We start from the raw sequence: 15051 nt of genomic DNA, 5'->3' as shown, positions 1-15051 counted from the left end.
AACGGAGTGGGCGCCAGATGAGTAAACTCTGAAAGCAGCTGCACAGTCCTTAATGTTTGCAACTTCTGCTTCCCTCACTCACACAAATGAATACGCAACAGCCCCAACAGATTTCTTCAAATATTTCTTTTTGCATAAACAGGGTGGAATTGAGGAGTTGCATAAAGCAAGGCTTCATTTACCGTGTAAGACGTAAAATTTTGCTCGCAAGGAGCTCACATTTTTCCCTTGTTTCGACATTATTCCGCTGATAATAAAGTCCGAGTGTGGCGATTTCGGGATTCCAGTGAAGCGTATAACAAGAAACTTTACAAGCTACAAATATTGAAGTCTAGATTACATCTCCGGAGATTGAATCGTATAGTGAACCTTTGGAATTCTGTTAAAATATAGTAAACCGAAAACAAGAGTAAACAAGGTAAACAACTTACGCGAGTGATCTACAGAGGAATTCGTTGATTCTTTGAAGCATCTTTTGTGGTTATTTATTGGTCAATCGCGATCAAGGAAATCTATAGAAACTTTTGTACAGATGTTGATTCGTTGCGGCTGTTATAAAAAGTATTTTATAACACTTTGTACTACAAAATTCCTTAAATTTTTTATTCGTTTATTTACAATCAAATCGATCTTTGGAATGGATTAGTAGCAACTGTCTTTTTAACACTCAATGGAGTTAACATGTGTTAACAGTGTACCGAAAAGTTCATTTTAATTTAAAAATTTCAATAATTGGAGTACTGTTATTTAAATAATTTTTCATGAAGGACTTGATGTTGAAGTGTAAATCTGTGGTACATTTAATTTAATGTTAAAGTAGTTCAGTTAGTATATTGAATCAGTGTCCCTTTTTTTGAGAAGATGAAAGTAATTCTCACATAGCCAATTTTAATTTATAAAACTGTAACATTTTATGTTAACAAAAATGTCGGTTATGTCTTTTGCTGAATTTTAACATGATAACTAGATCGTGTTAACGATATTTTATTTTGCTACTGCCAATTGTCTAGAATCACAGCAAATAACGTATATTATTTTGATTACTGCAAAATGTACATGTAATTAGTACTATTTGAAGAATAAATCGATAGAAAATTTTCTCCCTGTGTGTTGAGCTTGATTGCCAGCTAGTAGAAACTGGTACCTATTTTCTTTTCTGTCGAAACAAAAGTATTTTGGATATTTGTTTTTTCGGATGTAGACGTAACCGTAGGATTTGGCAGGGCATTGAAATCGTTGGGATGGAACAAAGCAGAATGAGTGACTTATTGAAAACAAGAATTCTAGTCTCGGTGAAAGAGCAAAGCTAAATGAGTTTTCTCCAGCCATTAATTAAAATGGGATAGTGTCCTTTATTAGGAAAATATTCGAATTGGAAAATGATTTCGAAATTCCTTTTGCTTTTTCTGAAGCAAAGAAATATTTTTTCTCTTTTATAAACTATTTTTGTCAGTTACATGCATTTATTTCTTTAGTAATAAGAAACTGATTCATTTCTTTAGTAAAAATTCAACTGATCAAGGAGCCTGATAAGTGTCATTAAAATCGGCGATGGACGAAACTCAGAGGAACAATAGTTTATTAATTTTTTGGAGTTAATGGAATATGTAGTTTTACTGTTTTCATCGTACATCTATCTAATGTTTATCATTTATGCAACACCCTTCGATGACATTGAAATTTATTAATACATTGGACTAGATCATTACCAAATGCGCAACATTTTTTCAACCTACCTAGAAGTTTATGATAATAAAATTATGATTATTTTGAAAATAAAATTATTTATGATAATGAAAACAGTGCGGGTACATTTTCCCACAATTCAGACGTGAAAACTTGATAATTAGTATCCTCTTACGATAACATGCGATCTCGTTTCTTGAGTTTCGGTTTGTTGATTCTGCGAAACAAGGACGAACCGTTGATGGACCAATTATTACGAGCGACGAAAAATGGGTCCTTTGCAACAATATATGACGGTCGTGTCAATGACCGTCAGTTGATGTTCCATCTTGGAAAGATTCATTTTACTGTGATTTGGATAATGAAGGAAATAATTTATTTTGTGGTATTAAATGAAAGTCGAACTATTGACAGAGATTTATAGTATCATATTGTAGCAAATTCTTGTAAAATTTTAGGACAGTTCATTGATAGAATGGATCCTTTGATGCTGAACGACAACGTAAGTTTTTTTCGCAATTACCAGCTTAAAAGTGTCTTGGTTAAGATCGTCTTTAAGATCTTGAGAAGTATTGCAGTGTCAACGATTTATGTTCAATAATTTAAGTAGACATTGGAAACAAGTGAATCTAACAAAGACAATTGAAGAATAAAATTCTGAATCTTAAGAAATCTATCGCTTTATTATATCCTGATTAAAAATGAGGCAAGAACTTTCTGTGGCACTTGCTACTAAAAAAGGTGGTAACTATACTTTTATATTTCAACGAATAAATACATACTTTCTTTTGTTAAAATCAATGGAATAATACAATTTGAGGATTATATTAAATTTCAAGTACAGTAAAATATCTGTATCCGTGAGTTTTTTGTATCAAGTCTTTCCCCGGATACCTAAACACTATAATTGTACGTGTATGCTATCCATACATACAAAAGTATCTGTATAAAAATAAATTATACTTAATAATAAAATATAATTTATAAATATATAAAATACCATTTATAATACATATATAGGATTTCTATTTAAGGGTCAGGATGTATCAGAACTATTCATACAACTACCACATGAATAATAAACAACAACGATATCCCGAGTAGACAAAACTTCTCGAGGTATTTCACAATCGACCACACCCTACCATACGCTAGACTCAACGTCCTTTCTTCAGGATCACGCTATTGCAACAACAATCCCCGTTCAGGGCAACGACACTTTTTATATCTCAAAATTTGAAGCCTACGTAACTTATGCCACCTGTTTTGAAGTTGTCCAGGTCGTAGACCGGTGTATTGGCTCGCTCAGGTGGTTGCCAGATGGCAATCAGACGATGGGCCTCTATTGTTTGGCCCATATATATATAATATTATTTTAATATAGGCTCTCTATTTAAGTAACGAGGATGATTGAGAATCTTCGATGGTAGAAGATTCTTTCGCGGAAAATCTTTATAGAAATATTGTAATTGAAAGCTGTTGTTTCCTCTTTAAAGTTTGTTTAATTCGGAATACCTCGAAAAACTTGTTCAATGTCCACATTGCTAATTCTTTTTCACTTTCTCCTTTGTCTCCATTATACAATATATGTCTTCTGTTATGAGGATGATTGAAAATTTTTTTGCGCAAAATTTTTATAGAAATATTGTAATTGGAAGCTGTTGTTTCCTCTTTAAAGTTTGTTTAATTCGGAATACCTCGAAAAACTTGTTCAATGTCCACATTGCTAATTCTTTTTCACTTTCTCCTTTGTCTCCATTATACAATATATGTCTTCTGTTATGAGGATGATTGAAAATTTTTTTGCGCAAAATTTTTATAGAAATATTGTAATTGGAAGCTGTTGTTTCCTCTTTAAGGTTTGTTTAATTCGGAATACCTCGAAAACCTTGTTCAATATCCACATTGCTAATTCTTTTTCACTTTCTCCTTTGTCTCCATTATACAATATATGTCTTCTGTTATGAGGATGATTGAAAATTTTTTTGCGGAAAATTTTTATAGAAATATTGTAATTGGAAGCTGTTGTTTCCTCTTTAAGGTTTGTTTAATTCGGAATACCTCGAAAAACTTGTTCAATGTCCACATTGCTAATTCTTTTTCAGTCTCTCCTTTGTCTCTATTATACAATGTATGGAGGCTGCACTGTATTCAATCGTATAAACAAACGACCAACACTTTAAATCGATTAAAGAATATAATTAACAATTATTTGAGTATTCGTAGTCGTACGAATAGATTGCCGTGATACCATGACAGCAATCTTGTTTTGTATGTAATTTTATCTAAATAATCTATTAAAAACCCGTTTTTTCATCTTTTTTGAAACTGTAATTTTTAAAAGAAAATTGAAAATACAGAGTAACAATCTTTTATATAGGGTTTTGTTTTTGAGAATATTGATTTTGAAAATTTGTTATTCGTTTTTAACGTTATTCGTTATTTGTTATTATTTTTAAAACGTGTCTGTCTATTATTTGTTATTTTTATTTATGTTAGTGTTTCTAACACCTTCGTGTCGGAGTCATTATGTCGAAAACATTTGTCTAATACGAAGCTGTTAGACTAAACGAAAAATATACAATGTTGCTGCAATTAGACACAAAGTTACCACTGATTCGACACACAAATTCCTTGTTTCATGCCTTGTACACGATAAGTGTTAATTCAGTTTCGAGGTTTTCTTATTTTATTTATTTACTTATTTACTGGTCAGATAAAATTCCTTTAGGAGACATTAATACTTTAATAACTATTTAGTAATCGATGTATGTATGTAAAATCAATATAAATATCCGATTTTCGATCAGTACATAAAGTTTAAAATATTACCATTCGATAGAGCATATACGAATTAATTAATACAATCTTTTGGGTTTCTCATAAAAGTTACTCTACTCTATTCTAATTGGAATGGACGTGTGGGATACCTCCGTATGTTGAATTATTTTATTTATTTTCATGATGTCAATATCCAAGTGCGATCTTGGCGATGTATTTTTGAATATAGTAAATAATTATGTCAAATAGATATTAATAATATTTACGCGACAAACAATTTCACCGCATAAATACTATGTGTCGTTATTATTGCAAATTTATATCCTGTACCTTTCCCAAGTCAAATATTAAACTTGTTATATCTGAAAAGAACTAGTTGTTGGTCAAAAACCGTTAATGTTGTACCAATCATATTTTTTCATTTGAACAATCAATAGGTACTCGAATGGCCAAAAATATTATTCTATTTAAAAAATATTCTTAAGCACTTAGGTTATACAAACTATAATGCAGAGGAATATCTTCTTACGACCAGAAGAATTCTTGATTTTATTAAATTCTATTCGATCATTGAATTTGCTGATTTGTGATTCATTCAAAATTTTAATTAAGTTATTCCTTCCGCATATATGTATATATGTATACATCGCAGTTTCTGTTGGGCATATCAATTTTTTTTACTCACCAGGAAGTATCGCAGGCATGCGTCAAGGTAAGATATCTTGCACCCAAGCCATAAAATGTCCTGAGAACGCCCAATGAATTCCCTAGGGAGTGACCACCTTCGACTCCGATAAGACTTGCGATTTTGCCTTCTCGGTGTGCTTCGATAAGACCTATGTACACGAAAAAAATGTTTGCAATTTCAATTCCCCCAGTGTTATCTAAATGATATATCGGACGATATACAGTGAGGACTGAACATTAGGGCACGACCGCAAGGGGGTGATTCACAATTTCGTGTAAGATTTAATAAAAAATGTAAAATATAGTAGAGACTACCGTATCCGTACCAATTGGAAGACAAAAGTGGCCGGATAATGGAATTTTCGAATAACAGAACAATCGTTTTTTTATTTTTCCATTGAATTTCACTTATTTAAGTAGAAATGAACAAATTTCTTTTCATCGCAATGAAATCATTGAATTACATCACGACAGACACAATCAGACCCTAATATTCTACTCAATGTAGTGACAGCTTCTGCAATATTTGCTTCTACTATTCTTTCTTGTTCAGTAATTTCTTCAATTTGATGCATTGAAAGTTTTCTCCATGCTTTTTCCAATGTTGTATTTTTAATGTTGCTCCACGCATTTGCCGCCATGTAAAAGCAGTATTTTAAATTTAGTTTTTTATATTACCCTCTTCGTTCAATTGAAACGTAAACAAGTTTTCTAAGCAAATGTTTTTTATATTGTCGTTTGAAGCATTCAATTACTATTTGATCTAGTGTTACAACTTTTATAAATTTGTCCTTTTGGTTAAGAATGTCACACGTAGAATGCGATTTAGTATTGTCTATCGATAAAAGAGTTTTTTCTCTATGACCATTTTATAATTAATGTTCTTTAATCTTTGGTATAAAAATATTTTCAAATCGTTCAACAAAGATGTTACTGTTCATTCAGGCATTTATTTGATTTTTATGAAGTTTTTGTGTAAAATTTCCAAAATCTATCACAAAGACATAAAATGTTGCATCGAATCTATGGCAGTGATACTGGGATCGTTGTGTTAATACAGAAGGGAACTTATTTGGAGTCGAAAGCCAAATTTCAGTTTGAACAATAACATTTTTATAAACACAGTTCGGTTTCTTTTCGATCACACCAGGTATTCTTCGTTATTTAAAAATGTATTAAAGACTGCTCTAAAAGTTTTTTCAGCGACAATTTAAACACCCTTCATATTTCTCTGTTGGTAGCATAATCGTTTGATACGATCTTGTATCACAAATGTCGATTGTTGTCGGTTTAATTGTTACATACGTTGAATCTAAGTATGTTTTTTCTTCAGATATTTGAAACTTGGTCTTAATCTGGACGCTCAAAGTTGAATGCTAAAGGTGTATTCGTCACTAATATAAAAGAACGTAACCTTGACGTGGACATGCTAATACACAGAAAATGAAATTTAACACTTGATTGGATACGGAGACGTAAAGTTTGCCCACTAATTGAGAATTGCCGTCTATGGGAGAATTGTTAATCAAATTTGACCTAGTCTGCATCGGGAAGCGATAGAGCGTCTAGGTCAACGTCTGCTGTGCAGAAATGGATTATACCAGCAATAAGTCCCCGGTACGTCGAAGTATGACGAACTGACATATCACTGACTAAAGAGAGTCCCCTTAATTCCTTTGACAAGATAGTCCTCAAGTTTGAAAAAAATTTCGGAACGGAACAGTTTATGCTGTGATGCCTTTAATATATTTTGTTTATCACATTTCACACGAAGTAAACGTAACAAGAAGTACTCGTTTCTGCTTTCGTAATATACAAAAAGTAATTATTATTAATAGACGAGTTTTCATTCTGTTTTAGAATAATATTAATTTAGTTAGTTTCTGTTATAAAATTGTATCATTTGTACATTTGACAATCCAATCTACTAAATCTAGTAAATCTACTAAAAGTAGATAGTAATTTAAAAGTGATTAGAAGTAATTTAAAAAATTTATCAGTAAAGAAAACAAATAAGAATATATTCTGATTCCTCAAATTTTTTACTTCCATCGTTTCTATTAAAAAAAAATGGCTAAAGAAAATATTTTCAAATTTGAAAAATTTTTATTTTATCATCGACACAGAACTACAGAGGTTTTTCGTGTAAGCACCATGAAGTTTATTTTCACCGTATTGTCAATTCAATAGTTATTTTTTGTAAAAGAAAATTTAGTATTATTATTCAAATAACAGTAGAATTAACCGTTATGAAAATGTTGAGAAATCCTTCGAAACATATTATTTAAATGTAGCTATAAATTACAGTATATCTAAATTCCACTCAATATGTTATACCAAAATGTGGAGTATCTAACATAGAACGTAGGGAAAAAAGAAACGAATGGCTAGAAAAATAAACTGCTAAAATTAGTAACAATGCCTTAGCTGCCGGAACAACAGTTAAAAATAAGAAATTAAAATTAAAAAATCAAAGATCGTACAAATGAAAAAAAAAGTTGTATTAATAATACACCTGGCATTGACCAGGCAACCGAATATTCTTATCGCATGAAAACTACATGAGCTATGAAAACAGTTATAGCACAGGGTGAAATGCAATAAGATTGGGGGCATATGAGGGTTGAAACAACTTGCATTGCGACGTATATATGTATGTATGTACTCTTTACCGCTGACTTGAAGTTCCGTGGCAGGAATGCGAGAAAAGTGGAAGGGGTACACCTATTCTCACGCACACATTCGATTCTAGTTCGCTATTCGTCACGGCAGCTACAGACACATGTGGACTGGCAGATGAAGAAGGTAGCGAAATAGAGAGAGATAATGAGAAATATGCGGCAGGCAGAGCCCCATTGGCGTAGATGCAAAATATTACTATTACACGATAGTTATATCTAATACAATCTTTGATAGTTTTTTACAGTATGCTAGAAAAGCATTGGTTATATAATTGTCAGTAGAAATAAATAAAATTCCAATAGTCTGATGAAAAAATGTTTCAGACAAAAGTTGATCAGTTTCTGGTCAGCTACATATTCAGATATAAACAAAATTTTCTTGGTAAATATTCTAATAGCTTATAATTGTGTCGGATTGTGTCATACAAAATATTTAATTCTATTAAGGAAAATTAATTATCTTTCAAGATCATTTTTATTACTTCATAGATAGAAGACATTACATAATATTCTTTTTTATATTAAGTAACTCTTATGAAATAAAACAAACGTTTTATGCATTAAATATAAGCATAAACGAAACCTCGTTTAGTAGTTTATAGTTTCCAAGCTTTGGAAAGGTTAACTTCCATGGGGGCGTCTATACAAAGGTTGAAGACCCCCATGGGGTCGTCTATACAAGGTGGTGTTGAACAAACTCCGCCCATGGGCGTCCCCGATCACCGAGGGTCGATTCCTCGCTCCTGAGGGATGTGGTTAACTCGCTCTTCCCCATAGTGGGTGAAGGCGAGCCACGCCCCTCGGCGGACCAGATGGTCGGGTCCGCCGAGTTGGAGGTCACTGTTGGGGAGCTGATCGCGGCCATCTGAAGGTTCGGAGTGAAGAACACCACCCCGGGTTCTGACGATGTGCCTGGTTGAGTCTGGGTCCTAGCCCAGGGCGTCATTGGAGATGGCCTCCGGCAATTGTTTGACCGCTACCTGGAGACCGGGCAATTCTCTTCCACCTGGAAGAGGAGAGGTAGAAGCTCTCAGACGCCAGGCCCGACAGTCTATAAATGCCCTACTGCGATGGCAGCAGCATGGTCGAACCGATGTTCGGGCAGTAGACAGTCGGGGCTATCCGATCACTCCTGTCAAAGTGGGTAGATAGAAGCTACAGCCTCCTCACCTAACGTATGCTGCAGGTGCTGTCCGGATGCTTCGGGCGGTACCTGCCCCGTATAGGCAAGGAGATGACAGCGCACTGCTGGTACTGTCCAACGAACCAGGACATGGCACATTACACCCTGGAAGTGTGCCCAGCCTGAGCGGGTGAGCGCCGTGTCCTGGTCGGCACGTAGCTTTTAAATGAGCAAGAGGGAGACGCTCTCGGGAGGAGGGGCCAGTGCTCCCCCAAGAGCAGACATAAGATAAACTCCGCGTCAACGGCCCGGTGGCGCCTTGCATATCCGTGCCGTTGGGCGTGGCTACGGGGACCGTGGGCGGTCGTGAGATTGGGATTCACGCCCTTCGTGCGGCCACTGCGGCAGTGTGAACCTATCCCGTCGCTGAGCGTCCAGTTGTGGAAGTAGTGGGGGTAGCAACCTATCGCTCCCGTTTAACAAAAATGATGTTGGACCGCAAACATTACCTTCGAACTATTTTTATGTATGTACTGTCATAAGCATTTAAGAAAAATATCAATCAATTATGTACAATTTAAAATTGTCAATACTTGATGTTATTTGATTATGTTTGTCGTTCTCGTTTAGGATTGTTGGTCACACGACTCGATGAGTCAATCGCATTGAATAAACATAAACATTTCTGAGATAATTTCGAAACTCTTATCGAAGTTGTGACAGCACTTCCTATACTCGTCACCAAAGGAAAACCAACCGCTGACCATCACTTTTAGGAGCGTCACAGTGATAACCTCGACAAAGAACACGCAAGCAAAGGAGCAGAGCAAAGCAGCATAACACAGCAGCAGCGCAGCACAGGACGCACAAGGAATGTATCGTAAGGTCGATTTCGTAATCTCTCTCCTAAGGTCGACTTCTCTTTCTCGGAGCTGAACCAGTGCACACTGGCTGGCACCCTTCATCACGGTTGCCTCTGGTACAGAAACATATACGACTCGACACAGCGATGATCACGACGACTATTTCCACGGACTGCTTTCGGACTTCCAATGTCATTCGCCGATGCACTACGGCGCATTAGAGCCAGTACGTTCGCCATACGCATTAACGTCAACAAAACACGGCTCGAGTAACGTTCTCGCCGCGTTCATCCCGTGATCGAAAGCTAGGGCCTAGTACGAGTTTGAAGCATTCTCTTTCACTACTCTGGAAAAACCAATCCCTTGTGCCTGTTGTGCCAAAATCGAACGACGGAAAAGACAACGCCTCCCGGACAATCCCTTGACAATCAAGAAGAGGACCTTACACCGAATATTGTTAACTACTGGCAAGGGGGTAGAGTAGCGGCACTTCTCATACTCGCCACCAGAGGGATATCGACCGCCAACTGTTTTCCGCAAGTTCCCGTACCAGCTCCGATCGGTATATATACAATCCCTTACCGATCTCCCAATATCTCGGCGTATAAGTTAGGGCCTGTTAGGATGTCTTATTGATGAGTCCACTAGCAGGTCCGGGATGAAATGCTTTCCCTTCCTTTTCCTACTTTCATCACTTAATTCGGATTAGAAATACCCATAAAGTAAAACCTCAGACTTTTAACAAGAAGTTTCTGCATTCAGTATTAATCATTAGGATTTCTTGTTATATTAAATATTACAGTAATGCTTTCGGATATTGATGAATTTTGTTGAAGTCATCGCCATTATTCTCTATATTTGTTCAATTAGAGCGACCATTATTTTCAAAAATGTTACATAGCTACAAAAGCAAAACCCGGCTGATCGAAATTTGTTCAATTGTATTTCATTTACTGCCCTCTTTGGACGGTTTATTTGAGTTCGACAAGTTTCAACGAAAAATTCCCTACTTATGATTTGAATATTGATAATTAACGGTTTCGATTTTCAAGTATAATGCGAGTCCTTACTTATGTAACTTTCATCTATGGTGTATCTCTTGTTTACAAATACGTGTTAACGGTCGAACTCACTTGTGTAACGAGTGCCATAGTAAATCATCGAAGATTTCTGCTGAATAAAAGTGTTTGTTTGATAAAGTCTCTACAATTAAATTAAAAATTCCAATAGATATATTAGAAAATATTAATTTTAATTTTCATTAGCTGTCATTATTTTGTGGTTGTTAAATTTTTGTCCATTTGGCACATCTTATAGAAAAAATTTGTTTTCTACTCCGTGTTCCATACTTCCTAAACTTTCATAGTGCGATATTAAATGTTCGATTAAAAAATTAATTACATTATTACAGATCTCCTTTAACATGTAGCTTTTGTTCGAACACTTATTTATGGGATAGACAGTTTACTTAAAAATTGCCCCATTCAATCTTCTTAAATAGATTATCTTGGTCTACTTCCAAATTTACGAATTGCTCCAAATTTGTTACTTGTTAAATAGCAATTACATTATAACAAAGGGCTGAAGCAGTATTAAGATTTACTAGAAGGTAATTGTATCGATTAACTTTCCACCGATAAGTAAACGTCTTTCCCAACCATCGGTAAAGCTTGAACAATATGAAACGGTTTTATTAAGTTGGAACCAATAATTACTTTTCTCTTGAACGATACTGCTTCAGAGAAATCGAGCAATTAGTCCTTTGTCCTCTTGAGTTTCCTCGAGAACAAACTTCCTGCTAGGTTCTGCCGTTTCAGTCTGTATTCATTGTTACTTGCAGTTGGTATGCGTTCCTAGCAATCTAATTACCACTGGAATAAGTACTAACATTTAAAACTTGAAAATCTGTGTTTTTTTCTTTGGGATTAATTACATTTAGGTTTCATTATTGAACAAACTTTCAACGCAATTGTGTATAGTGGAACAATAATAATAGTCATTATTATTACTCGTTCTTTTTATTAATGGATAAGTATTGGTTAAGATTTAATTTCTAGCACTTTCCATGGCTCTTGTACGGAGTGTGGGACGTCTGATAATTAATTAGAACTACTATGTTTTATATTCAGTTTACGTTCGCATGTCTTCTTGTACAATATTAATAGAGCCGTTTCAAACTTAGACCGTAAATGTGTTAATCAAACACATTAATTGTTGTTACATGTCATATTATTCATAAAAAGCTACCTATTATAATACATTAAACTGATATTTATAAACGAATAATTACAGCAAACTAGTCAGTATTCTTTTTTAGAAATTAATTAGTCGTATCACATTTTCTCAATAAAATGTACGATACAACTGATAATTCAATTTATGAATTTATACAAATGAAGCACACTTTCGGTTAATAATCTCTTATGTTCCATTTCATAATACAATTTTTGCTTCTCTGAAATGTAGAAGATTAAATCCTATCGTACTGTTGTACTGCTTTAAAATCTGTAGAGATGCATCGTATTTCCTCAGGACGAGAAATCATAGTACTTTTTTCGTTTCTCGGCATTATTTACATTTTTTATTTTTATAGTAACTTGAGGGAGTTGTGCCTGATAAATTTTGCCTGAAGAAATTTTCCTTCAAGATTCTGTTTTCTTTTCCCCTGCACACAGTTGTTAGGAATTTTAAATTGCACTTTATATTTTCACAGAAGACTTTACACACAGAATTGAACATGCCTTCGTCTAATTAGTAGCTTAAAACAGAAATTACTCGAACAAAATCATTTATTAACATTGGAAAAATTTAGTCACACTTCTTTCTCGTATTTACATTTAATTTTATCATCATGACTTTTTTTGCATACTCGATAGCATGAATTCTATTGAAGGGAAGCAAAAAGTTGAATATTACTTCGAGAGAGTCAATTTGCGATTTTAGATAGGTTAATTAATTTTTATCTAATTTTGTGAGCCCTAATTGCCATTATATTCTTTTGAAAAGAATATTTTCAATGATTATACCGTACCCATTAAAAATTTTATTTTAGATTTAAATAGAACTCTCACCTTTGACGGAGGTAACCAAAGTTAAATGTTGAGCATTCATCTCGGCTAGCCGGCGGATCACATCGATCTGTTCCAAGGAAAGTTGAACTGCATTTAATTGGGCTGCACCGCATGGAACATAGGCAGACCAAAACTGAAAACCGAAATGGAACAAACGTTATCAATAACCGACATTTTTATTTTTCCAAACAATTGTAAATAGAACATGTATGCTTTTCAATACTTTCACTGTACCGTCACTCGTATACGAGTGACAGTGTCGCTTGTTTAATTATGAATAACATTAGTAACAGTTTTTAACATAAACTAATACAAGCATACCAAATAGTTTTGAGAAAAATACGATTAAAGTTTTACTTATCAGTCCGCCACAATTGTCAATTGTGCTCTTTAAAGGGCTATAACTTCGTAAATATTTCAAATTCAAACAAATTCTGTTGTAGACATATTTTCGAAGTCATACATTTTAAGGGAAAACAATATAAAAAAATCGATTTTTTAAATTCTAGATAACAATATCCCCTTAAGGGGGTCTTCTTCCATAAAGCATACTTTTTTGTACTTCCTTTGCTATTTTTTTATAAGAAAACTATGCAACTTTTGCATATGTATTGAATGTACACGACAAATATGAACGAAATCGGTCAGGTAGATTTTGAGATATTGCAATCAATTCAGAAAAGATAGTATCGAGAAAAACGCATTTAACAATTTTTTTTTGTATTATCTCAATCAAAATCGTACTTAATAAAGCTAATTTGCTAGCGTAGGACGGTAGAGGGGACCTTCCTGTTGTTCAAACAAATTCCACACTCTGATCATTTTTCAGCTCTTTCTTTGCAGCATCTGTTACCCCTTGCTCCAACCGATCGATCCGATGTTCCTCACGGACATTTGCATATAATTCGGCCTGCTGTCCAACAGTACTCTCCACATACAACTTCAAAAATACTAAGAAAGCCTTCTTTAAAGATACCGATAGCCAAAAATGTTGTTATTTCAAACCAAAAGTCGTACTTGTCAACTGCTTCATCTTTCCTTTCATTTCCACATGCTACATGCTCGACGCAATCTATTGTGTTGATTTCACTACACTATCGATTACTTTTTTGCTGCACGTTCCGATCAGTGTTGTGATACCAAACAACGAACTGTATAGCTCGACCAAGCAATATGTATAACTTTATTAATTTTACGAGTTTGGTGATATGCTTTTGCACATATATTTCTAAGTCTATGTCCTTTGAGAAAATGCAAAAAAAGAAAAAAATCGAACTTTTTCGTTGGTTACAGAGAAGATCTCTTTAATTGAAAGGTTTCGTCACATATAGACACATTGATATTGATTTATAAACATCGATGACGAAAGCAGAAAGGTTCTATACGATTCTTATCTGATACGTACATATATTTATACCTAAACATAAAACTCTTTCAGACGTTGTACAATAGTACTTGCTTATTTGCGTATGTAAACACAATTAGCGTGCAGAAAAAACACTGAGAAAATCTTCCTCGAGTACAGTACTCTCCGCTCCTGTGCACTTCTCAGCACTCAAGTGTCGCCGTTACTCCGTGTTATTGTTGGTGTTTTTATCTCGTGTTTGACACCACATCTAGGAATCGAGAGTAAAGAAGGGCACGTACGATACGATTCGATAAAATCTTTTTTAACGAGCTATCGAAGAGTTATTACTCAATTTGATATTGTAAACTTTTATTTCTCGGAGCGAATTCGACTCTACATAAATTATTTTCGTACTTTCTCTAATTCATCTATTGTATATACATGCAGTATGTATATGCAGCATATATGCAGGTCGGTGGTCCGCATAAAGTGTTATAAACTGTTTTTCAGAAAATATTGGGGACATCGTTGAAATTTGTTTTTCATTTTATAAGGTTCTCGAGTTTTTTTTATATTACATAGATATTTATATATAATCCATTGCAAATAGACACCACTATTCATTTCTTTCACTGCAACGATACAAATCTACAGTTCTAGATGGCTCATCTAAGTACAAATAACATTTGCACAAATTGTTTCGTCCCACTACGTACGATTTAAGTGACACAATAATAAATATTCAAAAGATACGTCGTAAAACAGTCAAACACACTTTCTGTAGTAGAATATAAGTTTATCGAATGCCCAA

General features: G+C 34.3%; 1 protein-coding gene across 1 annotated transcript in view; it reads right to left on the bottom strand.

The window, feature by feature from the left end:
- Positions 1-15051, bottom strand: part of LOC143150343 (dipeptidase 1) — a 214770-nt gene that overhangs the window by 46459 nt on the left and 153260 nt on the right. The window contains exons 6-7 of the mRNA XM_076318535.1: positions 12893-13025; positions 5153-5303 (exon numbers count right to left, since the gene is read on the bottom strand). Coding sequence (XP_076174650.1) covers positions 5153-5303; positions 12893-13025 — 284 coding nt within the window. The remainder of the gene's footprint in view (positions 1-5152; positions 5304-12892; positions 13026-15051) is intronic.

This window comes from Ptiloglossa arizonensis, chromosome 8 (assembly GCF_051014685.1).
Source record: "Ptiloglossa arizonensis isolate GNS036 chromosome 8, iyPtiAriz1_principal, whole genome shotgun sequence".
Classification (NCBI taxonomy): Eukaryota; Metazoa; Arthropoda; class Insecta; order Hymenoptera; family Colletidae; genus Ptiloglossa; species Ptiloglossa arizonensis.
The sequence above is the reverse complement of the archived record's forward strand: the minus strand, read 5'-3'. Positions and strand labels throughout refer to the sequence as shown.